This window comes from Hypanus sabinus, chromosome 20 (assembly GCF_030144855.1).
Source record: "Hypanus sabinus isolate sHypSab1 chromosome 20, sHypSab1.hap1, whole genome shotgun sequence".
NCBI lineage: Eukaryota > Metazoa > Chordata > Chondrichthyes > Myliobatiformes > Dasyatidae > Hypanus > Hypanus sabinus.
This window is the reverse complement of record NC_082725.1, coordinates 8,589,207-8,614,344: the sequence shown is the minus strand read 5'-3', so window position 1 is coordinate 8,614,344 and position 25,138 is coordinate 8,589,207. Positions and strand designations below refer to the sequence as shown.

The following is a 25,138-nucleotide window of genomic DNA, read 5'->3' as shown; positions in this document are numbered from 1 at the left end:
GATGCAGCTCTGGCAACCGGTCCTTCCTCGTCACTCCCCTCTTTCCTCCCTCCCCTTTCTCTCTCCCCCCTCTTTCCTCCCTCCCCTTCCTCGTCACTCCCCTCTTTCCTCCCTCCCCTTTCTCTCTCTCCCCTCTTTCCTCCCTCCCCTTTCTCTCTCTCCCCTTTCCTCCCTCCCCTTTCTCTCTCTCCCCCCTCTTTCTTCCCTCCCCTTTCTCTCTCTCCCCTCTTTCCTCCCTCCCCTTTCTCTCTCTCCCCTCTTTCCTCCCTCCCTCTCTCTCTCCCCCCTCTTTCCTCCCTCCCCTTTCTCTCTCTCCCCTCTTTCCTCCCTCCCCTTCCTCGTCACTCCCCTCTTTCCTCCCTCCCCTTTCTCTCTCTCCCCCCTCTTTCCTCCCTCCCCTTTCTCTCTCTCCCCCTCTTTCCTCCCTCCCCTTCCTCATCACTCCCCTCTTTCCTCCCTCCCCTTTCTCTCTCTCCCCTCTTTCCTCCCTCCCCTTTCTCTCTCTCCCCTCTTTCCTCCCTCCCTCTCTCTCCCCTCTTTCCTCTCTCTCTCTCCCCCTCTTTCTTTCCTCACCTTTCTCTCTCCCCTCTTTCCTCACTCCCTCCCTCCCTCCCTCCCTGCACTCACATCTTTTCCCTCACACCCTTCAACACCTGGCACACTGCTCGTGTCTTCCACCGTGCAGACTGATGCAAAATGCTTATTTAGTACATCTACTATCTCCTTGTCCCCCATCGTTATTTCCCTGGCCTCATTTTCTAGCAGTCCTATATCCACTTTCATTTCTATATTATTTTTATATACTTGAAAAAGCTTTTTCTATCCACTTTGATATTGTTTGCTAGCTTGCTTTCATATTTCATCTTTTCCTTGCTTTTTGTAGGTATTTAAAAGCTTCCCAATCCTCTATCTTCCCGCTAATTTTTGCTTTGTTGTATGTGCTGTTTATATTTTTTGACTTCCCTTGTCAGCCACATTTGTACTATTTTGCCATTTGACTATTTCTTTGTTTTTGCCATACATTTATCCTGCACCTTCCTCATTTTCCCCTGAACTTAAAGCCATTGCTGTCTGCTGTAATCCATACTGGCATCTCCTTCCAATTTACTTTGGCCAACTCTGCTCTCATACTCTTGTAATTTCCTCTACTCCACTGAAATACTGCACATCAGACTTTACTTCTTGCTATCAAATTTCAATATGAGCAGAATCATATTGTGATCACTGCCTCCTAAGGGTTCTTTTATATTAAGCTCCCTAATTGCCTCTGGTTCATTACACAACACCAAATCCAGTATAGCGGATCCCCCTAGTAGGGTCAACAACAAACTGCTCTAAAAAGCCATCTCATGGGCATTCAACAAACTCACTCTTTTGGGATCCATTTCCAACCTGATTTTCCCAATCTACCTGCATATTGAAATCTCCCATGACTATCATAACATTGCCTTACTGACATGCCTCTCCTAATTCCCATTGTTATCTACAGTCCACTTTCCAACTGCTGTTTGGAAGCATGTATATAGCTTCCATCAGGGTCGTTTTACCCTTGGAGTTTCTTAACTCAACCCAAAGATTCAAAGTCTTCTGATCCTATGTCACATCTTTCTACCAATTTGATTCTATTCTTTACCAGCAGAGCAATGCCACCCCCTCTGCCTACCTTCCTAACCCTCTGATACAAGGTGTAACTTTGGACATTCCACTCCCAGCTACAAACATCTTTCTTTCAGCCACGGTTCAGTGATGGCCACAACAACATACCTGACAGTCTGTAAAAGTGCAACAAGATCGCTCACTTTATTTCTTATACTCCGGGCATTGAAATATAACACTTTGAGTACTGTATTTGCTACCCTTTTTGATTCTGCATCCCTAATGCACTGATACTCACCCTGCTGGCTGCAGTTTTGTCCTATCATCTGCCTGCCCTTCCTGACAGTCTGACTGAGCGCTCTTTGTTTATTTTTACCATGCGTCCAATCTTGAGTCCCTTCACTCCAGTTCCCAACCCCCTGCCAAATTCAGACTTCCCTCTTGTTGGAATAAGCGAGGGCAAGTCATCTCTAGTGTGACATTACCAGCACACTATGGCTTGAGAGTGTGAAAGCTAAAATCACTAATGCAAGCAGAACAGCCTTCCCAAGAACTGCTGATATGTTATCTTGAAGAAAAGTTTGTAGCCATGAAATCAGTTCAAAATGTGCTGAGAAACTCACAGAACTTGTGTGGGCTCTTGTTGTCACAGAGGAAGACCTGTGGTCGCAAGACTCTGTTGTATATTGGCAATGTAAAATACTGCAAGTGCGGTTCACTGGTTCATTAACGAGACTGACGGTGGGGAAGCTGTGTTGTCTTAGCTGTCACACAGACCAGGCCCTCATGCCATGGGGTCGCCTGAGGGGAGGAGATGCTGGAGGCAGTGTACCATGGCAAACATCCATTCTGGGTTCGGGGCAGGCCCCTCCCATTGGTAATCTCCTCCAGGGTTCACGCAGTGGAAAATGAGTTGGATTACGTTCATCTGCGGCTGCACTAGCCCGTGATGAGGAACTGCTGTGTGCTTGTTCTTGCAGAAACATGGCTTCAGGACAACATCCCATGCATCATCAATCTATAGGTCATGACTTGGGCTATATTATTTCCTTTACTGGAGTGGCAGGGCGGAGATATGTCTTTACCAAAGGCAGTGTAAGACTCTCCTCCCCTCCTCTAGCCTGCAGGTCACCCTTGGGCAAGGTGTAGCACCTGTTCAGCCCCCTGATCGAGGTCATATGAAGCCATGGGAGCAGGTGGTGGTTGGTACATAATAAAAATTCCCGGTTAGCGACCATTGACACCAGGCAGACAGTCTCTGATGAATATTGATAATGACTGGGGTCACTTGTAAAGACTTGTCAGTGTAGAAAAACTTCTGTAGAAAGGTTTGCTGTGGTCATGGGAAGACTATGATTGCCCATATCATATGACACAGCACATAATGATGATGAATGATGTTTTACTGCTATCGTAACTATATGTTCTATATGGGATTTGTGCAGTGTGTGACTGTTGGTTCTAGGTTTTGCACCTTGGCCCCGCAGGAACTCTTTCATTTGTCTGTATTCCCGTGTATGGTTGAATGATAATTAAACTTGAGCTTGAATGCTGATCACTCATTTGCTGAAAACAGAATCCCTAAGGAGGACAAATTTTCCATTCCAGTCCTTGGGAATAAAGCTTGCAAGCCAGCGAATGTTAAAGAATGTGTGGAGATCTTTATTTTGTATCTAGCATGTACAAGTAATGTTATTCATTATAGTTTGTACACGATTCCTTTAATTCCATACCATTGCAGCTGTATTCCCACTTACACCTCTAATTTTAGTAATGTAAATTTACCTTTGTGATGTTCAATATATGCAATGCATTCACAGTCACATTGGCAACACACACATAAACCTGCTGTTCCATAAGTTTTAAGCTGTTCGTTTACATAGTATGTAGAACAATACAGGCCCTTCAGCCCACGATGTTGTCTTGACCTTTTTCCGAGATCAATATAACTTTCCCACATTTGTCTTTCATCTATGTGCCTTTCTAAGAGTCTCTTAAATGTTTCTAATGATCACTTGAGAGGAAATTTCATAGAGGTATACAAAATTATGAGTCTCTTAAGTGTCCCTAACATATCTGCCTCTACCACCACATCTGGCAGGGCAAAGTTCACAGTTTAAAGTAAATTTATTATCAAAGTATTTGTATGTCACAATATGCAGCCCTGAGATTCATTTACCTGTGGGCATACTCTGCAAATCCATAGAGTAGTAACTGTAACAGGATCCAGTGTAAGACGTGTAGATGACAACAAACTGCAAATAGGAATATAAATAAATAGCAACAAATAATGAGAACATGAGATATGAGATAAAGAGTCCTTAAGGTGAGATCATTGATTGTGGAAACATCTCAATGGATGGGCAAGTGAGTGTAGTTATCCCCTTTGTTCAGGGGCTTGATGGCTGTGGGGTAGTAACTGTTCTTGTACCTGGTGGTGCAGATCCTGAGCTTCTTGTATCTTCTACCTGATGGCAGCAGCAAAAAAAAGATCATGGCCTGGGTGGTGGAGATCTCTGATGATGGATGCTGCTTTCCTGCAACAGCATGTCATATAGATGTGCTGAATGGTTGAGAGGGTTTTACTCATGATGTACTGGACTAAGTCCATTACTTTTTAGAGGATTTTCTGTTCAAAGGCATTGGTGTTTCCATACTAGAGTGTGAAATAGGCAGTCAGTACACTCTCCACTATACATCTATAGAAGTTCATCCAAGTTTTAGATATCATGCCAAATCTCCACAGACTCTTAAGGAAATAAGGCACTGCTGTGCTTTCTTTGTAATTGCACTTACGTGCTGGGTCCAGGCCAGGTCCTCTGAAATAGTAACACCTAGGAATTTAAAGTTGCTGACCCTCTCCACCTCTGAACCTCCAATGAGGACTGGCTCATGGACCTCTGGTTTTCTTCTCCTGAAGTCTACAATCAGTTCCTTGGTCCTTCTGACATTGAGTGAGAGTTCATTGTTATGATACCACTCAGACAAATGTTCAATCTACCTCCTACATGCTGATTCATCACCACCTTTGATTCGGTCATTGACAATGGTGACATAAGCAAACTTCAATGTGGTATTAGAGCTGTACTTAGCCACACGGTCATGGATGTACTCATGCACCCTCTCTCTATGTGAAGAATTTACCTCTCTCATTCCTCCCTCCAATCACCTTAAAATTGTGCCCTCTTGTATTAATCATTTCCACCCTGGGGAAAAATAGCAGGCTGTCCACTCTATTAATGCCTCTTATGATCTAATACACCTCTATCAAGTCACCTTTCATCCTTCTAACAATATCGATATAAAAGAAGTAATTGCTCCTTACAATGCCACACATATTAAAACCTTGATTAAAATGGATGTATTTATACACCTTACTAAGAATCTCTAAGGTTAGAATCGATTCTACATTTAAATAACTTAGTTTTCTCATTCTATCATCTATACTGTCAGCCTGTTTAATCACACTTTGCAGTCCAAATAGTATTTTTAGCATGGGATGTTTGTATTGTGGACATGTCCTGTGAAATTTCCAGAATGCAGTCACTATAACATTATTATTATTACATTTCCAAAGGAAGTAATAATATCCATTGTATCACATTCAATGGCCACTTTATTAGGTACACCCGTACACCTACATGTTAATGCAAATACCTAATTAGACAATCTTGTGGTAGCAACTCATGCATAAAAGCATGCAGACATGGTCAAGAGGTTCAGCCGTTCCCTGCCACCCATCCCACAATCTCTTTGACTCACTACTGTCAGGAAGGAGGCACAGGAGGAACAGGACCAGGACTTCCAGGCCCCGACTTCCAGACCCCAGGGTGTGAGACTAATGAAGACCCTGCCACCACCAAGGTTTTGTCACTGGGATACGAGGTATTTACTGTTTACCTGAGTTTCACGTGCATTTTGAATTAGATTTTATTAATTTATTTGTGGTAATATTTTGTTTTATGTGCATTGTATGATATATGTATTGTGGGTGCACCATAGTCTGGAGGGATGTTGTTTCATTTGGTACATTCAGATGACAACAAGCTTGAACTTGAATGAGTTGTTTCACCAAATATCAGAATAAGGAAGAAATGTGATCTAAGTGACTTTGGCCACGGAAAAATTGTTGGTGTCAGACAGGGTGGTTTGAAGATCTTAGAAACTGCTGATCTTCTGTCATTTTCACACACAATAGTCTCTAGGGTTTATAGAGAATGATGCAAACCACCCCCCCCCCAAAAAAAATAACGTTCGATGAGCAGCAATTCTATGGTCAACAATGCCTTGTTAATGAGAGATATCAGAAGAGAATGGCCAGACTGGTTCAAGTCGACAGGAAAGTGGAAGTAACTCAGATAGCTACACTGGTGTGCAGAAGAGCATTTCTGAAAGCACAAACTGTTGAAGTGAATGGGCTGCTGCAGAAGACTACACCAGGTTCACTAGGCGTACCTAATAAAGTGGCTACTGAGTGTATAATGTATGTTTAATTTGATGGTCATTTTAGGAGATTGAACAATGGAAATTAACAGCAGCTCCAGCAGGATTGTGGAGAGAAAAAAAAACATAGTTAAAAGCTTTAGGTTGACAATTGTATTCAAATAAATAGGATTTAAAAATATTAACTATTTCCATCTCTACCCTAATCTGCCTGCAACCAAGTCTCAAAAGGTGGTTTAGCAGTGCCACTTCTTACAGCTCCTACGATCAATGGGAGTAAAAATCAAGGAACAAGATCTAGACAATAATGGCTAACATATTTCATGTAAGTACTAGTTTTAGTTCTGGAAATTGGCATAAAATGAAATATACAGCACTGCCCCACTAATCATTCAAATAATGCAAAAATATAATTCCAGAAATGGCACGTATTCCATCAGCATTTCTGGAGGTCAGCTTTGTAGACATTTGTATTCACCACAGTGACTTTACTCTGATCCAGCTGTTAGTGATGAAAATCACCTCAGAGCTGGGAAGCTACATTGCAGCTTAAAAAAAAACTCTAGTTAGGCAGCATCTGGAGCAGTGCATGCAGTTATAGTCGCCCCATTACAGGAAGAGTGTCAAGGCTTCGGAGAAGGTGTGGAAGAGGTTTGCTAGGATGATTCCCTGGATTCAATGGCACATGATATAAGGAGAGATTGGATGCACATTCGTTGTTTTCTCTGGAGTGGTGGTGGTAGAGAAGATTGAGAGGCATGGAGTAGACTGTCGGTAGCTCTTGCTCCAGGGTTGAAATGTGTAATAGCAGAGGGTATGCATTTAAGGCGAGAAGGGTTAATTCAAATGAGATGGAAAGGGAAATTATTTTTGAGGCACAGTGCTTGAGGTCATGATGGCAAAGTATGAAAGAGGTGCTGAGGCACATGTATGTGTGGGAAATGGAAGGTTATGGACATTGTGTAGAAGGGATTAGTTTAGTTGGGAATTTAATTACTAATGCAATTAATTTGCCTTACATTGTGGACTGAAGGGCCTGTTCCTGTGCTGTACTGTTCTGTTTTATGGTTTGTGCTACTTGCATTTAAAATACCAGGGAAACCCTTAAGCATGAAAACAACTTTCTTTTAAACTACAAATTGCTCATAGAATATATGGCTATTATAGTTAACAGAAATTCCAGTCAGTTTACTTGTTTAAGATTGTAACACCATTAGATGTGCGTAGGAGCAGAATTAGACTATTTGGCTTATCAAGTCTTTTCCACCACTCTAGCACGGCTGATTTATCTTCCCTCCCATTCTCCTGCCTTCTCCTCATAAGGTTTGACACCTTTACTAATTATCAAAATTGTTAACCTCCACTTTAAATATAACTCAATGACTTGAGATATGTGTGTGTATATATATATATATATATATATATATATATACATATATATCAATCTATCTCAATGGCATTGAATTCCACAGAGTCACTACCCTCTGGCTAAAAAAACAAAATTCTCATCTCTGTTCTAAAGTGTCATCTGAGTGTGTGCCCTCTGGTCCTAAACTCTTCCACTACTGGAAACATCTTCACCACATCTGCTCTAGATAGACACTTCAATATTCAGTTTGTTTCAGTGCAATTTCCCCCCCCCAACCATTTTTCTAAATTACAGCAAATACAGACCCAGAGTCATCATATTAACCCTTTTATTCCGAGGAGCAGTTCGTAAGCTTCCTCTGAACCCTCTCTACTGCCAGCACATCGTTTTTTAGATACGGGGTCCAAAACTGCTCATTACACTAGATATGACGCATTCTACAGCTCATGTTCTCAGTATCTATTTATTTGTTTATTTATTTATTTGTTCATCCATTTTATTTATTTATTTATTTGTTCATCCATTTTATTTATTTATTTATTTATTCATCCATTTTATTTATTTATTTATTTATTCAGACATTTTATTTATTTATTTATCTATTTATTTATTTATTTATTTATTTATTTTTAGTCTTTCCACATTTTGTCACCTTTTGCACATTGGTTGTTTGTTAGTCTTTGTTTATATATAGTTTTATATAATTCTATAGTGTGTCTTTATTTTCCTGTAAATACCTCCAAGAACATGAATCTCATGGTAGTATGTGGTAACATTTACGCACTTTGATAATACATTGACTTTGAAATTCAAATATGGCTTGAAATACGTTGTGTAATTTTTCTGGAAGAGAGAAATTCTAAATTTTTTTGAACTACTGACCAATAGAAGTTTTGACTGTGTACCAGACAGAAACCAATGACCAGGAATCCCTTAGAAGTCACAGGCAGGACAGAGCAACTAACCGTAGATTGAGGGTCTCAGCCCGAAACTCTCTCTACTGCCCATGATGCCACTGGTGTTTAGGGCAGCAATGAAGGTCCTCCATCTCTGGCAGTGTTCAGGGCTTCCTTCATTGTGCCAGTAGTTTGGTTTTCACGATTGTCAGTCATGGCTGGAGGCTCAGGAATACCGTCGCACTCAGAGGTAGAAGGATTCTTCATTGCTGTTTCCATAACAGTTTTGTTTGACCAGTCAGGGTTGTTGGCCTTGAGCTGAACCTGGAGGACCAGAGGACCACTCTTAGTTTGTCCTCTACCCTTTGACCTGTTTGACATGGGTAAACCTAGCAAGAGCCAAAGCATAAAGCTAACATAGCTCTCCGGGTTACTGAGGCAAACAAGCCTCCTAATCCTACAAGTTTGTGGTCCTCCTAGAGGTCAGCCCAAAACATTGAATGTTTATTCCTCTCCATAGATGCTACCTCACCTGCAGTGTTCCTCCAGCATTTTGTATGTATTACTGCAGATCATGTGATTAAGGTGGCTCTGTACTCTCATTCAGACAATTAATTGACCAAGCAAGTACTGCTTTCAAATTCCCATCTCAGTGATGACATTTAATAAATTAAAGCAGATTTCAGTGAAGTATGCCATAGCAGGAAGTTTTACTATAATACGATAGTTACTTCTGAAGAAACTACACATTATAGAATAGTTTAGTAGAAGAGGCTGTAGTTGCCTTCAATGTAAACAAGTTTACCCAATTATGGTATAACCCAATGTAGCCTGCAGAATGCAGATAGTGTTCCTTAATCCATGAGTTTATTGCAGAACTGTACACTATAGAGCTTGAATTTACAAATACAATTAAAAATATTGCTGGCTAACAAATACTATTAAAAGCTATTAGGAAGTAAACAATAATTTTCTTTTTTTAAAAAAAGCAAACATGAGATTGACACTTCTACTGAGCAGAATTCTGCACACAATGCTCACCTAACTCATCCTCAGAATTAAAGCAAATATAGAAATCTGTAAAAGAGAAATTTTTCACTTTTTAACAGAATTACCAAACCTTGTTCCCACTGGAAACTCAAAGGCAGGGTAGCATAGCGGTTAGTGCAATCGCCTTGCAGCACCAGCGATCACTGATTGGGAGTTCGATTCCCGCTGCTGTCCCGTAAGGAGTTTGTACTTTCTCCCTGAGAACACGAGGGTGCTCCAGTTCCCTCACACCCTCCATAGATGTATGGGTTAGGTTTAGTGAGTTGTGGGTATGCTATGTTGGCACTTTTGGGCTGTACCCAGCACACCTTCAGACTGACACAAAATGGCACATTTCAACGCGTGGTTTGATGTACATGTAGCAAATAAAGCTAATCCGTTTATGTCTTTACATTTAAAGTAAATAAGCATGAAGCTTATAAGATTGACGTGTAACATATCTAATCTATGTAATGTTAAATCTAAGAATTAACAAAGAAAAATGTACAGAGATATGACAATAAAATTCATCACATCTCAATCAGTGTGCAAAATCTGATTGCTGAGAGACTGACGTTTAAGTACATAGAATGGTCACAAAACAGTTGTCAGAGGTTTCAGTTGTTATTAAAAGTGAGAGATTTGCTGGGCAGGAAAGTAGGGAATCAGAAACAAATTGAAAAAACTGACTTTAAATTGGAAGTATGGGACAAAGTATGGGAAGTTGACTTGACTTGACAAGGGATTTGGATCTGGATTATAATTAATATGAAGATCAGTTTACAACTTGGGAACTGTTTTAAATTGATCAATGCACATGTAACGATTTTTGGTGAAGAGAACAACATATGGAATAGACTTTGAGGACAGCAGAGGCAAAGACTATAGTACTTGAATAAAAATTGGATGCAATAATTCACAAACTGCAGGAGTACTCTGAGTAGAATTGAGGTGGAATAAATTATCAAAGAATTCTGCCATGGACACAAGAGATTCTACAGATGCTGGAAATCCAGAGCAACACATACAAAATACTGGAGGAACTCAGCAGATCAGGCAACATAAATGGAAAGGAATAAGCAGTCGATGTTTTGGGCAAAGACATTTCATCAGGACTGGAAAGGAAGGGGGAAGAAGCCAGAATAAGGTGGGGGAAGGGAAGGAGAACAAGCTAGAAGGTGATAAGGGTGGGGGAGGGGGTGAAGTAAGAAACTGGGAGGTGACAGGTGGAAAAATTAAAGAGCAGAAGAAAGAATCTGATAGGGGGTGACCATTGGAGAAAGGGAAAGAGGAGGAGCACTGGGGGAGATGATAGGCAGGTGAGGAAAATAGAAGAGGTAAGATGTTTACTTATTTCCATGGATACTGCCTGACCCACTGAGTGCTTCCAGCATTTTATGTGTGTTCTTCTGCTATCTTAAAAAGTCACATTCTTAGCTGAAGTGTACAAAGTTGAACCAAATGTGATGGACAGCGAGGTTGGAAGGATTAATAAACAGGTAAAAGCAGATAGTGGAAAAAATTACAAAGGTTATGTACTCTTGTCATATAGCTCTCTTTGCTGATAAATATACACTGAGTATTTTTAGATGTGTCAAAATGTTCATTGGTAAAATGCAGACAGGATTAATTTATTTCATGTCAACACCACAAGGTGAAACATTTCCTTAATGAACAGAAATTTCATCTAATAATTCAGCACAATATTTTAATTGTAAACATTTAAAACCATCTTTATGCACTTAGTGGCCACTTTATTAGGTACAGTAATGAATGCCATTGCGGTCTTCTGCTACTGTAGACAATTCACTTCAAGGACCAATGTGCTGGGCAATCAGAGATGCTCTTCTGCACACCATTGTTGTAACGCATGGTTATTTAAGTTACTGTTGCCTTCCTGTCAGCCTGAACCCATCTGGCCATTCTCTTTCATTAACAAGGCGATTTTGCCCACAGAAGTGCTGCTCACTGGATTTTTTTTTGTTTTCACTCCATTCTCTGTAAACTCTGGAGACTGGTATGTGTGAAAATCCCAACAATCAGCACTTCCTAAGATAGTTAAACCACCGTGTCTGGCACCAGCAATCAATCCATGGTCAAAGTCACTTACAACACATTTCTTCCCCACTCTGATGTTTGGTCTGAACAACAAATAAACCTCTTGACCATGTCTGCATGCTTTTAGGCATTAAGTTGCTGCCACATGATTGGCTGATTAGATATTTACATTAAGGAGCAGGTGTACCTAATAAAGTGGCCACCGAGTGTACTCTTGGTTACTTTGTCATGGAGTGATTATATTCTTTTTAGCATCGTCAAAGTACATTACAAAAATGCTGATCATGTTTACAGCTCATCATGTTTATACGTGAATTCTCTGGCAGAGATGTATCCATCTTGGTCTTCATCTTCATGTTTAAAGATGTTTTCCACCATTATATCCGGCTCTGTGTCATTTTGCTCAGTTCCGTGTTTTATAAATTCACGGCGCAGATACTCTTTTACCTAATTATGAAATGTAGCACTACATTAATTTAGCTGAAACTTTCAAAGGCATGCAATCTCAGTTAGAGAAATGTCAAATACATTTTTTAAAAAGTCCCAGAAGCATCTAAGCAGGGGAATAATCGGACAATGCTCGAGTTCCACCAGCATTTTGTGTGTGCTGCTCGAGATTACCAGCACCTGCAGAGTCTCTTCTGTTGATGTGGACGCCTCAGAGTGCAGGCGAGTTTGACCAGAATGCTGCCTCAACTTAAGGACTTGTGTTATGAAGATAGATTGAGAGAGCGAAACCTTTTCTCTTTGGATTGCAGGAGGATGAGAGGGAACTTGTTAGGTAGAGGTGTACAAGATGATAAGAGGCATAGACAGTGGATAGCCAGTGATTTATTCCCAGGGTGGAAATGGCTAATACAAGGGGCATGATTTTAAAGACATTGGAGGAAAATACAGGGAGAATATCAGAGGTGAATTCTTCACACAGAGTGGTGGGTGCATGAAATGCGCTGTCAGGGCTGGTGGTAGAGTCGTAGGGGCACTTAAGAAACTCTTAGATAAGCCCATCAATGACAGGAAAATGAAGGGTTAGATCAGGGGTTCTCAATCCTTTATATGCCACAAAACATTACCTTTAAGCAAGGGGACCATGACCCAAGGTTGGGAACCCGCTGGGTTGGTTTGATCTTAGAGAAGGTTGAAAGTCAGCACAACATCTTGGGCTGAGGGCCTGTAATGTGTCGTCATTTTCTAAGTTCTACGTTCAATAGCAGAAATCTGACTTTCAAAGCTTTGGGAAAACTTAGAGAAAACAAAGAATTTTAAGAGTGTTAAGTTGATAAATCTGTGTGCAAACATACTCTTTTATATACTTCCCTCGTACCAGTTGAAAACTGAAATGAAATTAAGATGTCTGCGGCATATCAAAGGAATGCAATGTGGGGGGGGGGGGGACCCTGTTCAAACAAAGGGACTAATAATGACCAGTCGGCCAGAGAAAGATGCATCAAAGACTGAGCTAGACAGAGCAGTGTGGGTGATGTCATTGCATCAGATATCTATGCTTGGATCCTTCCTCCTACTTGGTTTTGAAAGAAATCCTCTTCCTTGTACATGGAATTAAATCTGCATCTGACTTTGCTTCCCTTGTTAGACCATAAGGCGTAGAGTAGAATTAGGCTATTCAGCCTATCGAGTTTGATCTGCCATTCAATCATATCTGACTTATTTTCCCTCAGCCCCACTCTCCTGCCTTCTGTGACCTTTGATGCCCTTACTAATTAAAAACCTATCAACCTCTACCCAGTGGCTTGGTCTCCACATCTGTCGGTGGCAATGGATTCCACAGATTCACTGCCCTCTGGTTAAAGTAATTCCTCCTCAACTCTCTTCCAAAGGGACTTCTTCTATTCTGAGGCTACACGCTCTGGTCCTAGACTCCTCCACTATTGGAAACATCCTCTCCACATCTACTCTATCTAGGCCTTTCAATATTCAATAAGTTTCAATAAAATCCCCTTCCCATTCTTCTAAACTCCAGTGAGTACAGGCCCAGAGCCATCAAACGCTCCTCGTAGGATAACCTTTCCATTCCCGAGATCTTCCTCATGAACCTCCACGGGACCTTCTCTAATGCCAGCCCATCATTTCTAAAACTCCTCACACTACTCCAAGTGTAGTCTGATCAATGGCTTATAAAGCCTCAGCATTACATCCTTGCCTTTCTATTCTAGTCTTCTCAAAGTGAATGCTAACATTGCATTTGCCTTCCTTACTATGATAGCCAGTTACCACCAGGATATCCTGGTCAATTATGTTTCTTGAAACTCCTGAGGTAGGTAACCTTTCTGACATTGAGAGACCCTGCTGCTGCCAATCTATATTTCCTTAATCACCACTTCCAACAGAGCCAAAAAAGTGGTGTATCTGTGTTTGGGTTTGACTAAGGTTAAGGAAGCAATATTCTGAAAAGAAGGTTGATATTGTGAGAGGCTTCTTCTTGGATCTCAAGGTTGTCTTGCCCTTGGGCCTGGCCTAATTGGCCATTCACTGGTCTAGACGGCAATAGTCTGCCCAAGCTGATAGACTCACTTTCAGGGACTCTAGTGAATGTTCTCAGGATTATTTATTTTCTATTTATTAATTATTCTTATTTATTTTTATTTGTATTTGCACAGTTGCTTTTCTTTTACACATTGGTTGTTTGTCATCTTTGTGTTTAGTTTTCATTAATTCTATTGTGTTTCTTTGTGTTACTATGAATGCCTGCAAGAAAATATTCAGGATAGAATATACTGACATATATGTACTTTGACAATAAATTTACTTTGAACTTTCATTGCCTTCCCCTCTTCTGGGGTTATGTCTGTCCCCAGATTGGAGAATGCACTAAGGGCACAATGTAGGACTTCCAAAAAGAGTAGGTCTCGAATTTGTTGTGGATAGTAATAATCATATTTCAATTTGAAACTGAAAATAGTTTATTAAGCCCTCATTTATTGTATAGTTTTTTGCCGGTGAACGAACTTTTTTTTGCAAAAATAAATAAGGAGGTTGATGTTCAGAGACTAAGTATTTTTGTAATTCTTTCTGTCTGGTGGAGGTTAATCTATGAATTAACAGTTACTAATCTAAATTGGCTGTTCCCTTTGTTCTAATCGTGAAACCTGGAGGACTGTCATCTGATTTTAATGAAAATTGTTAAATTTAATGGTTCACCAATCGTGGAATGAAGAAAATAGGGAGGCCAACAATTCCTACAACATAAAGGTACATTTATTTCTTTTGAAGTCACTGGAGGTTTCCTCTCAGCACCTATGGAAGTGCTCGCTATGGAATCTCAGACACAAGAAATTCTGCAGAAGCTGGAGATCTTGAGCAACACACATAAGAAGCTGGAGGAAGTCTAGCTGGAAATCTTGTGCAGGAGTGCTAATGAAGGGTTTCAGTCCAAAGCATCAACTGTTCATTCCCCTCCATAGATACTGACTGACCTGAGTTCCTTGAGCATTTTATTTGTGTTGATTTATGGAATCTATCAGGTTTATGAAAAGGTAAAATATCAAGGAGTCTCTTCAGGCAGTCAAGTTTAAGAATCTTCATTCATGCATGCAGACCCAGTAATTTGAAAAGTAGAAGAGAACATTTAAAACTTTTGATAGGAAGCACACTAGAAGTTGGGATTTGAATAAGGTAAATGCATAAGAAACAACAAAAAAATCTGCAGATGTTGGAAAACAAAGTAAAAAGAGAAAATATTGCAACTACCCACTTCAGTCTTAAATTTTATGGTTTCAGATAGTACGGCCTCCACAGAGCCCTGATCTCAATGTCATTGAAGCTGGCTGGGATTACCTAGAGAGATAGAAGCAAGCAAGACAGCCAAGGTCTGCAGAAGAACTATGGGAAGTTCTCCAAGATGCTTGGAACAACCTACCAGCTGATTTTCTTATAAAACTGCACAGCAATTTTAATTGAGATTAAATTTTAATTAAATGCCACAGAATTGAGGCATTTTTAAGGGAAAGGGTTCTCACACCAAATATTGATTTGATTTCAAAAGCAAACACGAGGAAATCTGCAGATGCTGGAAATTCGGGCAACACACACAAAATGCTGGTGGAACACAGCAGGCCAGGTAGCATCTATTAGGAGAAGCACTGTCGACGTTTTGGGCCGAGGCCCTTCGTCAGGACTAACTGAAAGGAAAGATAGTAAGAGATTTGAAAGTAGGAGGGGGAGGGGAAAATGCGAAATGACCGGAAGACTCCGGTCTTCTCCTATCGTTTCGCATTTTCCCCTCTCCCTCCTACTTTCAAATTTCTTACTATCTTTCCTTTCAGTTAGTCCTGACGAAGGGTCTCGCCCCCCTTCTCCTTATAGATGCTGCCTGGCCTGCTGTGTTCCACCAGCATTTTGTGTGTGTTGATTGATTTTATTTAGCTTTTTTTAAATGTATACTGCACCATTTAGTAAATATTTTGATATTTAGTAACTTTTCAGTAGTTTTGAAAGCATCTTTGCTGTACAGAATTTTTTTCATATATGCCTAAGATTTTTGTGTGTGCGCGTGTGAAAACTTACCTCATGCTTAGATAATTTCCAATCATCATCAAGGTCCATCTCCTGGAATGCATCATGGGACCGCAGGCCATTTCTGATTTCAATAAGTTCAATTTCAAATACCAATGTCGTTTCAGGTGGAATTTTCCCTGTAAAATATAGCTTATTTATTAAATTCACTTGTTTACAAAATTGAACCATGTAATGAATTGACAAAATTATTAAGAAATGATTACTGTTGTTCGTCATTTCAGCCAAATAGTGGCCTGCATTAATTTATTAAACATCTTAGTGATTCAATACAGGATGAACTATTGAAACTACTCTACCTTATTTTTTTGCATTATTTATTTATAGATTTTGTCTTTGGACTTTGCTGCTGCAAAACAAATTTCATGCACAATCAGAATTGGGTTTATTATGATAATAAATCTGATTCTGATTTCCATTTGAAATTAAAAATACAAGTTGAGAACCCCTTATCCGAAATTCCAAAATCCTCCGAATCTGAAATTGTTTTGTGTGATGCCATGACAACACAAATGGACAATTCCAAAAGGCACTGGGAAGGTTCCCAGGTGATGCACAGGTCTCTGTGTGCCGTAGACAGTTTTGAGAAGTGACTTCACATACGTAATGAACATAAATTAATGAGAATTTTTTAAAAAAAATGCATAAAGTGAAAAATGAAGATTTTGATTGTGTATTGAAAGTGGACTCATCATTGTCAAAGTGAACATAATCCATGGTAATATGCTGATCATGAAACAAACAAAGGTCTACCACAAAGAACTGAGAATTGAAGGTAACTAAGTATTCATCAGGCTTTTTGCAGAATTTTAGAAAAGGCATAGCATTAAATTTTCAAAGATTTGTGTAGATAAATCATCTGATTATGAAGCAGCAGAGAAATTCAAGGATTTTGCCAAGATTGCTGCTGATGAAAATCTAACAAGGTGAACAGCTGTATCAGTACCGTTGTGATGAACCAGTGTAAGACAAAGACTGCTTACTGGTAGCACATCAATTCAAAGTCAGAATTTTTAAAACTAATTAATTGAGATACAGCATGGAATAGGCTTTTCCAGCCCTTTGAGCCATGCTGCCCAGCTATTCCCTGATTTAATCCTAGTCTAATCATGGGACAATTTAAAATGACCAAATAACCTACCAACTGGTATATCTTTGGACTGTGGGAGGAAACCAGAGCACCTGGAGGAAACCCACTCATTCATGGGGAAAATGTACAAACTCCTTACAGGCAGCAGCAGAAATTGAACCCTGGTTACTTTTACTGTAAAGTTTTGTGTTACACTACCGTGCTTGATAGCGATCCCAAGCTATCTCATATCATTCCAGAATCTGAAAAAATCCAAAACACTTATCCAAATCCAAGCATTTCGGATAAGGGGTACTCGTTCAGAAAGGTATAATTGTATGATGATGTGAACACCAAGATTGGACCATAAAACATAGGAGAAGAATTAGGCTATCTCTCCCATTGAGTCTGTTCTATCATTGCTGATGCTCCTTTATCTCCTCCTCGCCCCCAGTTCCCGGCTTTCTCCACATAACCTTTGAGCTGAATAATCTTCGAAAAGATTAATAAAAGGGGGTAAATTTTGATGACAATTATTTTATTACAAGCAGTAAATTTAATACCGTAAACATTGTTGGAAATTAAACATTATAGAATTTATGCAGCCCAAGTTTATTTCAGATACAACCAGCATGAATTGGCATTAAGTAAAGTTCCCTTTACAATAGCCAATAAATAGCTTTGTCCTAAACTCAAAGACGCATGCAATGGAACAACTATTTACAGTTCTTTTGCTAGGCACAAGTTGGTTAATTTTCTGGTGAATTTCTGGTAGTTTTTGTATTGTTAAGTTATGCCCTTTGGTGACTGAATCAAAGTTGGTCAGACTTCATTTACAAAAAATTCTAGCTCTAAACAGGTAGAGCAACAGTATTACAGCAGCCACAACCTTCCCTCCGCTAGCCTGCAGGTCACCCTTGGGCAAGATGAAGCACCTGCTTAGTGCCCGATCAGGGTAATGTGAAGCCATGGGAGCAGGTGGTGGAAGGTCATATGAACAGTAGGTGCATATCACAACTCGCCACATGATGATGATGTACAACACTAATATGTTAATATTGCTGCTTTCATTGAAATAGGAGACTGAATCAGACTAAGGGAATTTACAGCATCTATTCTGTATTTATTTATTTTTATTTTAGAGAGACAGCATGGTAACTGGCCATTCCAGCCCAATGAGCCCATGGCACCCATGTGACCAATTAACCTACTGTGGGGATGTGGGCAGAAAACCCGAGCATCCATGCCATTGGGCGAGAACATACGGACAGCGGTGTGAATTGAACCCGGGTTGTCGCTGCTGTAATACTGTTGCTCTACCTGTTTAGAGCTAGAATTTTTTTTGCCAGCTTAACCACCTGGTGGTTTTTAGTTATTATACATCACAGAGCAACATGGAATCTATTTATTTATACTGTACACTTGGAGGTCCAGCCCGCAACAGGCCCTTCTAGCCCAACGAGACGCTCCATGCAGCTACCCACCCATTGAACCCTAGCCTAGGTAGAGGGTTTGGGGTTGATGTTCTTGTTCCATTTTGTGCTGGGGAGATGAGTGTTTGGGGTCTGTGTTCTTGTTGCATTTGTGTGGGTGGAGGGGGGTTTGAGAGTTGATGATCATGATGCTGTGCTACTTTGGGCGTGGAGGGGGGTTTGAGAGTTGATGATCATGATGCTGTGCTACTTTGGGCGTGGAGGGGTGGAGGGGGGTTTGAGAGTTGATGATCATGATGCTGTGCTACTTTGGGCGTGGAGGGGTGGAGGGGGGTTTGAGAGTTGATGATCATGATGCTGTGCTACTTTGGGCGTGGAGGGGGGTTTGAGAGTTGATGATCATGATGCTGTGCTACTTTGGGCGTGGAGGGGTGGAGGGGGGTTTGAGAGTTGATGATCATGATGCTGTGCTACTTTGGGCGTGGAGGAGTGTTCTTTTGTTTCGTGGCTCGCTGGTGAAGATGCATTTCAGAGCTGTATATTGACACATACTTTGATAATAAATGAAGCTTTGAATCTTTGAACCTAATCACAGGACAATTTACAATGACCAATTGACCTGCTAACTGGTACATCTTTGGACTGTGGGAGGAAACCCACACCCTTCTGGGAAGGATGCAAAAACATCACACAAAGGACACCAGGATTGAATTCCGCATCTAGCACACCTGAGCTGTAATAACCAAATTTCTCTCTTACTGGTTCTATATTTTTATGGACATAAAGCCAACCTTACCAGAAGTAAACAAAAATACTCAATACAGCCAAAATCAGCGTGTAATGGTCACAGTGGAACGAAGGTTTCAATTCAAAGGCGTGCAATGAACATGCATGAGCATATTAGCTGTTCACCAAACAAAAAGAGTATGAAATTGTTAGTAATTTAGCACTAAACACAGCAACAACATTTTTTATGTTAACAACTGTTAAGTTGAAAAAGACATGCAGGATACTCTAGTTACACTATGAAATCTGTTCGGCTTTATATTTCCAGCACTAAGTTTTGTAACTTGAGTAGATACTGCATTCAGTGGCCACTTTATTAGATATACCGTTACACCTGCTCATTAATTAAATCTAATCAGCCCATCATGCGGCAGCAACTCAATGCATAAAAGCATGCAGAGATGGTCAAGACGTTCAGTTGTTGTTCAGGCCAAGCATCAGAATGGCTTTGACTGTGAAATAATTAGTGGTGCTAGATGAGGTGGTTTGAGCATCTTAGAAAATGCTGATCTCCTGGGATTTTTTAGCATTTCAGTTTCTAGAGTTTACAAAGAATGGTATGAAGAGCACAAAACATCTATTGAGCGGCAGTCCTGTGGGTGAAAATGCCTTGTTAATGAGAGAAATCAGAGGAGGTACCTAATAAAGCAGCCATTGAGTATATATGTTAAAAGAATGAGAACTTAGCAACTTCAGGGATGGTACTACCATTATATCAGAACAATTATTGTACATCTTCAAGTAGGGAAGTGTTAATGAACTTCCACATTCTCTGCACATTCCAAACTGCTGAACTTGCCTATCATGAGCTTTTATCAGGTTACCAATAGAAAACCACAATATATTGGATCCAACACAAGACTACTCAATAAGAACCTATTTTATAAACCTAACAGATTATGTAGATGCTGGAAATGAAGAGCAACAAACCCAAAATGCTGGATGAACTCAGCAGATCAGGCAGCATCTATGGAAGTGAATAAACAGTTGATGTTTTGGGCCAAGTTCTGCTGAAAGGTCTCAGCTTGCAGAGTCAACAGTTTATTCCTCTCTATAGATGCTGTCTGACCTGCTGAGTACTTCCAACATTTTCTGTGTATCAGTTACTATTTTATAAATGCAGCTTCATGTACAACAATGTTCAGATTTTGAAAGTTATTAAATACAATCAGAACATTTCATCAACATAACCATTTTGGTCATGTGACAGCATTTGTCTCGTGCAGTTGCACCACCTGCACACCCCCGTCCCTGGCACACCTTCTCTGCCCTCTGTCCCACACCCCCCATGGTGCTCCACCCTTGCGATTCTCAGCAAGTCTTGTTCCCGTCAGATTTACAAATCTCGCTGTCCTCTCCATGTTGACAAATACAGTACTGTACAAAAGTCTTAGGCACCCTAGTTATATATGTGCTTAAAACTTTTTCACAGTATTGTAATATTAGTTTAAATCACAGAAATAATGCAGAGTTTCCAGATTATTCATATTCCTGATCTGAATCCCCGTTTCTGGGTACAATACCTCTTCCTTCTTTTCCATAGGCCAGGGCTGGCGGGATGGTCAGCTTCCGCTTCTCTCCAGAACACATATCACGCAATCCTTTATCCCAACCTTTAAGCGATTCTTTAATCCCAAGTGTGAACCACACTGGCTGGCCATTGTTGTCACGGTGACTGGAATAAAATAAGTTTAGTGCCAAAGTTGAGAGAAGGGATACAGTCTTGCCTCAAAGATAGATAAAGATGGCACTGGAATTGCATAGTGACAGTCACTACAACGTAACCTCTAGATCAGGGGTTCCAATGACACCTTGGTTAATGATAAGGCTCCATGGCGTAAAAAAGGTTAAGATCCTCTGTTCTAGAAGAACATAACGCTGGAGGAACATGGCAGGTCAGGTAGTATCTACGGAGGGAAATGAATAGTTCACTTTTCAGGGTGAAAGTCTTTATCAAGACCAGCAAGAAAGGAGGAAGAAGACAGAATAAGAAGATGGGGGTGAGGGGAAGGAGTACAAGGTGAGTCCAGCTATGGGGGGGGGGGGAAGAGTGGGTGGGGGAGGTGGGGAAGCTAGCATTTGATAGGTGGAAGATGTAAAAGACTAAGGAAGGAGAAATGTGATAGGAGAGTGGATCCTGGGAGAAAGAGAATGATGAGGGCCACCAGAGGGAGATGATGGGGAGAACGGGTAAGAATGGAGGCAGTGTGGGGAATGCAAAAGGAGAGAAGGGGGAGTGGAAGAAATTTACAGAAGTCAAAGAAATCAATGTTCGTGCCGTCATGTTGGAGGCTACCCAGACAGAATATGAGGTGCTGATCTCCCAACCTGAGAGTGGTTTCAATGTGGCAGAAGAGGAGGCCATAGACCAACGTGTTGAATGGGAATGCGAATTGCAATTAGAATGGGTGGCCATTGGGAAGACTGCCTTTTGTGGCAGACAGAGTGAAGGTGCTTGACAAAATGGTCCCCTTTTATAATTATTTAGACTAGTTCCTTTTATGTTTTAAAAAATGATATGCCACAATGATATTTCAGAGAAGCATAGAACAACATAGGACATAGAAATCTACAGCACAATACAGGCCCTTCAGCCCACAATTTTGTGCTGACCATGTAACCTGCTCTAGAAACTGCCTAGAATTTCCCTAGCACATAGCCCTCTTATTTTTTTAAGCTCCATGTACCTATCTAAAAGGCTCTTAATAGATGCTTTTGAAAATGCTTCTACCACCACCACCGGCAGTGCATTCCATGCACCTACCACTCTCTGTGTGAAAAACTTACCCCTGACATCCCCTCGGCACCCATTTCCAAGCACCTTAAAACTGTGCCCCCTCGTGCTAGCCATTTCAGCCCTGGGCAATAGCTTCTGGCTATCCACATGATCAATGCCCCTCATCACCTTATACACCTCTATCAGGTCACCTCTCATCCGCCATCGCTCCAAGGAGGAAAGGCCAAATACACTAACCTATTCTCATAAGGCATGCACTCCAATCCAGGCAACATCCTCATAAATCTCCTCTGCATTCTCTCTATAGTACCCACATCCTTCCTGTAGTGAGGTGACCAGAAATGAACACCGTACTTCAAGTGGGGCCTGACCAGGGTCTTATACAGCTGTAACATTATCTCACAGCTTGTGAACTCAATCCCATGGTTGATGAAGGCCAACACACCATATGCCTTCTTAACAATACGGTCAACCTGTGCAGCAGCTTTGAGAGTCCGATTGACATGGACCCCAAGGTCTCTCAGATCCTCTAGATTCTGTCTTCAAATTGAACCTACCAAAATGAACTGCTTCACACTTATCTGGGTTGAAGTCCATCTACAACTTCTCAGCCCAGTTCTGCATCCTATCAATGTACCACTGCAACCTCTGACAACCCTCCAGACTATCCACAACACCCCCAACCTTTGTGTCATCAGCAAACTTACTAACCCACCCTTGTACTTCTTCATCCAGGTCATTTATAAAAACTATAAAGAGGAGGGGTCCCAGAACAGACCCCTGTGGAACACCACTAGTCACCAACCTCCATGCAGAATACGAACTATCTACAACCACCCTTTGCCTTCTGTGGGCAAGCTAATTCTAGATCCACAAAGCAATGTCTCCTTGGATTCCATTCCTCCTTACTTTCTGAAGGAGCCTTGCATGGGGAACCTTATCAAATGCCTTAACAAAATCCATATACACTACATCCACTGCTCTACCTTCATCAATGTGTTTTGTTACATCCTCAGGCTTGTAAGTCATGATCTGCCCTAAACAAATACATGCTGACTATCCCTAATCAGATTATGTCTCTACAAATGATCATAAATCCTGCCTCTCAGGATCTTCTCCAACAGCTTGCCCACCACTGAAGCCAGACTCACTGGGCTATAACTTCCTGGGTTATCTCTACCCCCGGCTCTTACACAGCAAGGAGCCAAAGTGCTATACTTGCCTATTCACTTCCATCCTCAGCTCCATTCAGAGCCCCATAGAGTCCTTCCAGATGAGGCATCATTTCACCTGCGAATCTGCTGGGTTGTATATTGAGACCGATGCTCCCGATGTAGCCTCCTCTACACTAGTGGGACTCGTCATAGATCTGGGAACCGCTTCATCAAGCACCTCCACTCCATCCGCCAAAAGACGAACTTCCCCATGGCCAAACATTTTAATGCTGATTTCCATTCCCATTCCAACATGGCTATCCATGGCTTCCTTAGGGTGAAGGAGAAACATCTAATATTCCATCTGGGTAGCCTCCAACCTGATCGCAAGAATATCAATTTTTTCCTTTTGATAAAAATATTCCCTCCCCTCCCCTCTTCTTCTATTCTCCACTCTGGCCTCTTACCTCTTCTCATCCACTTATCATCTCTCTCTGGTGCCCTCCTCCTTCCCTTTCTCCTATAGTCCTCTCTCCTATCCTATCAGATTCCTTCCTTTCCAGCCCTTAACCTTTCTACCATAGCCATCACCTTCTCGCTATCCTCCTTCCCCTCTCCACCGTTTTATTCTGGCATCTTCTCCATTCCTTTCCAGTATTGAAGAATGGTCTCAGCCCAATACACGACTCAGGTTTCCGGCACCGTACTCTGCGACTTTCGGTGGACAGACTTGTTTATATAATCACAGGTTAACTTTGGCTGAAAAAGTATTCTCAGCCACGGAGTTAATTAGTGGTCGCTCGTCGCCTGAATTGCGCTTTCGGAACAACTCAAGTTCTCTATTATTATTTATGATTTGTTTTGTATTTGTAGTTTGTCTGTTTTTAATCATTGTTAGTTTTTGATTCCTATTGATTCAATTATGTTTCTTTGTTCTACTGTGAATGCCCGCAAGAAAATAAATGTCAGGCGACATATACTTTGATAATAAATTTACTTTGATCGTTGATTTAGTGTGCGTCCTGCATTAGGTAAAAACGTATGCTCATCACTTACTGGGCACCACCGACTTTATTCTGTACTTTTCACCAGACTTAAAGCGGTTCAATTACGGATACTGGTTTATAACATTCATATCAAACTAAACTTATTATCAAAATAGATATATGTCACTCCTGGGATTCATTTTCTCGCGGGCATTCACAGTAAATACAAATAGAAACACCAAATACATGAAAACACAAGAGAATCAATGAAAAATCGCAAGCAGCAAGACGGACAAACAGCCAACAGTGCAAATACAAAAAAAAATGAACAACAAATATTACGAGAACACGAGATGAAGAGTCCTTGAGAGTGCGTCCCTAGTTTGTGGGAACAGTTTATTGTTGGGGTGGATGAACCTCATTCCTGACATACCAAATTACAAATTATCTAAGTTTTTGAACCTCAAGGACTCACCTGGAGTGAAACACTGTCCCATTTTCAAAATATCCGTCATAATGTAGCAGTAACAAGTCACCTAGCTTGGTCTTCCGGTGACAGAGGAAAGGCTTCTGCAGGACCTCGATTTTCACCTCAGCCTCTGGTATCAGAGCATTGCTGGCGTAATCCAGCAAAACCGAGAAAACCAGCGCTTGAAGAACACGTATACAATTAACCAGCACAACACACATCGCGCCCTTTTCAGATGTTTCTCCTTTTGTTGCCTGCCCCTTGCGTTTGGATCTGACGGCCCATACGCGCAGACGTGGCACTCAACTTTTTTTCCCCACTGCAACTTTTGAGTCAGAATGTGAAGCCGACGTCCCGTTCCGCCCCCACCCTCCCCTCCCATCCCATCCCCAACCTCTCCACCCTCTGAAACACCGAGAACACACGCGAGAATGCGAAATCCGTGAAAATACAACAACACGGCGGGAGCTCCGCGAGTGAGACAGCATCTCTGAAGAGAAGCGGACAGAGGACGTTCCGGGTCGAGACCCTTCAAAGTCAATTTATTATCAATTACATATAAGTCACCATACACTACCCT

The 25,138-nt window shown here is 41.1% G+C and overlaps 1 protein-coding gene across 1 annotated transcript; it reads right to left on the bottom strand.

Moving 5' to 3' along the window:
• Positions 1-8,826: 8,826 nt before the first annotated feature.
• fkbp14 (FKBP prolyl isomerase 14) lies at positions 8,827-24,878 on the bottom strand. Its single transcript, XM_059945034.1, has 4 exons — positions 24,565-24,878; positions 20,736-20,887; positions 15,916-16,043; positions 8,827-11,838 (listed from the first exon to the last, which is right to left on the bottom strand). Exons 1-4 carry the CDS (start codon positions 24,777-24,779, stop codon positions 11,680-11,682), a joined length of 654 nt encoding a protein of 217 aa, XP_059801017.1. The 5' UTR covers positions 24,780-24,878; the 3' UTR covers positions 8,827-11,679.
• Between the last annotated feature and the right edge of the window lie 260 nt (positions 24,879-25,138).

Excerpts from the sequence above, each read along its gene's own strand:
- fkbp14 (XM_059945034.1), bottom strand. The coding sequence starts at position 24,779 with ATGTGTGTTGTGCTGGTTAATTGTATACGTGTTCTTCAAGCGCTGGTT. Across the intron at positions 20,888-24,564 it reads GGGACAGTGTTTCACTCCAG|TCACCGTGACAACAATGGCC; the intron begins GTGAGTCCTTGA and ends ATTTTATTCCAG. Across the intron at positions 16,044-20,735 it reads CTATGGAAAAGAAGGAAGAG|GGAAAATTCCACCTGAAACG; the intron begins GTATTGTACCCA and ends TATATTTTACAG.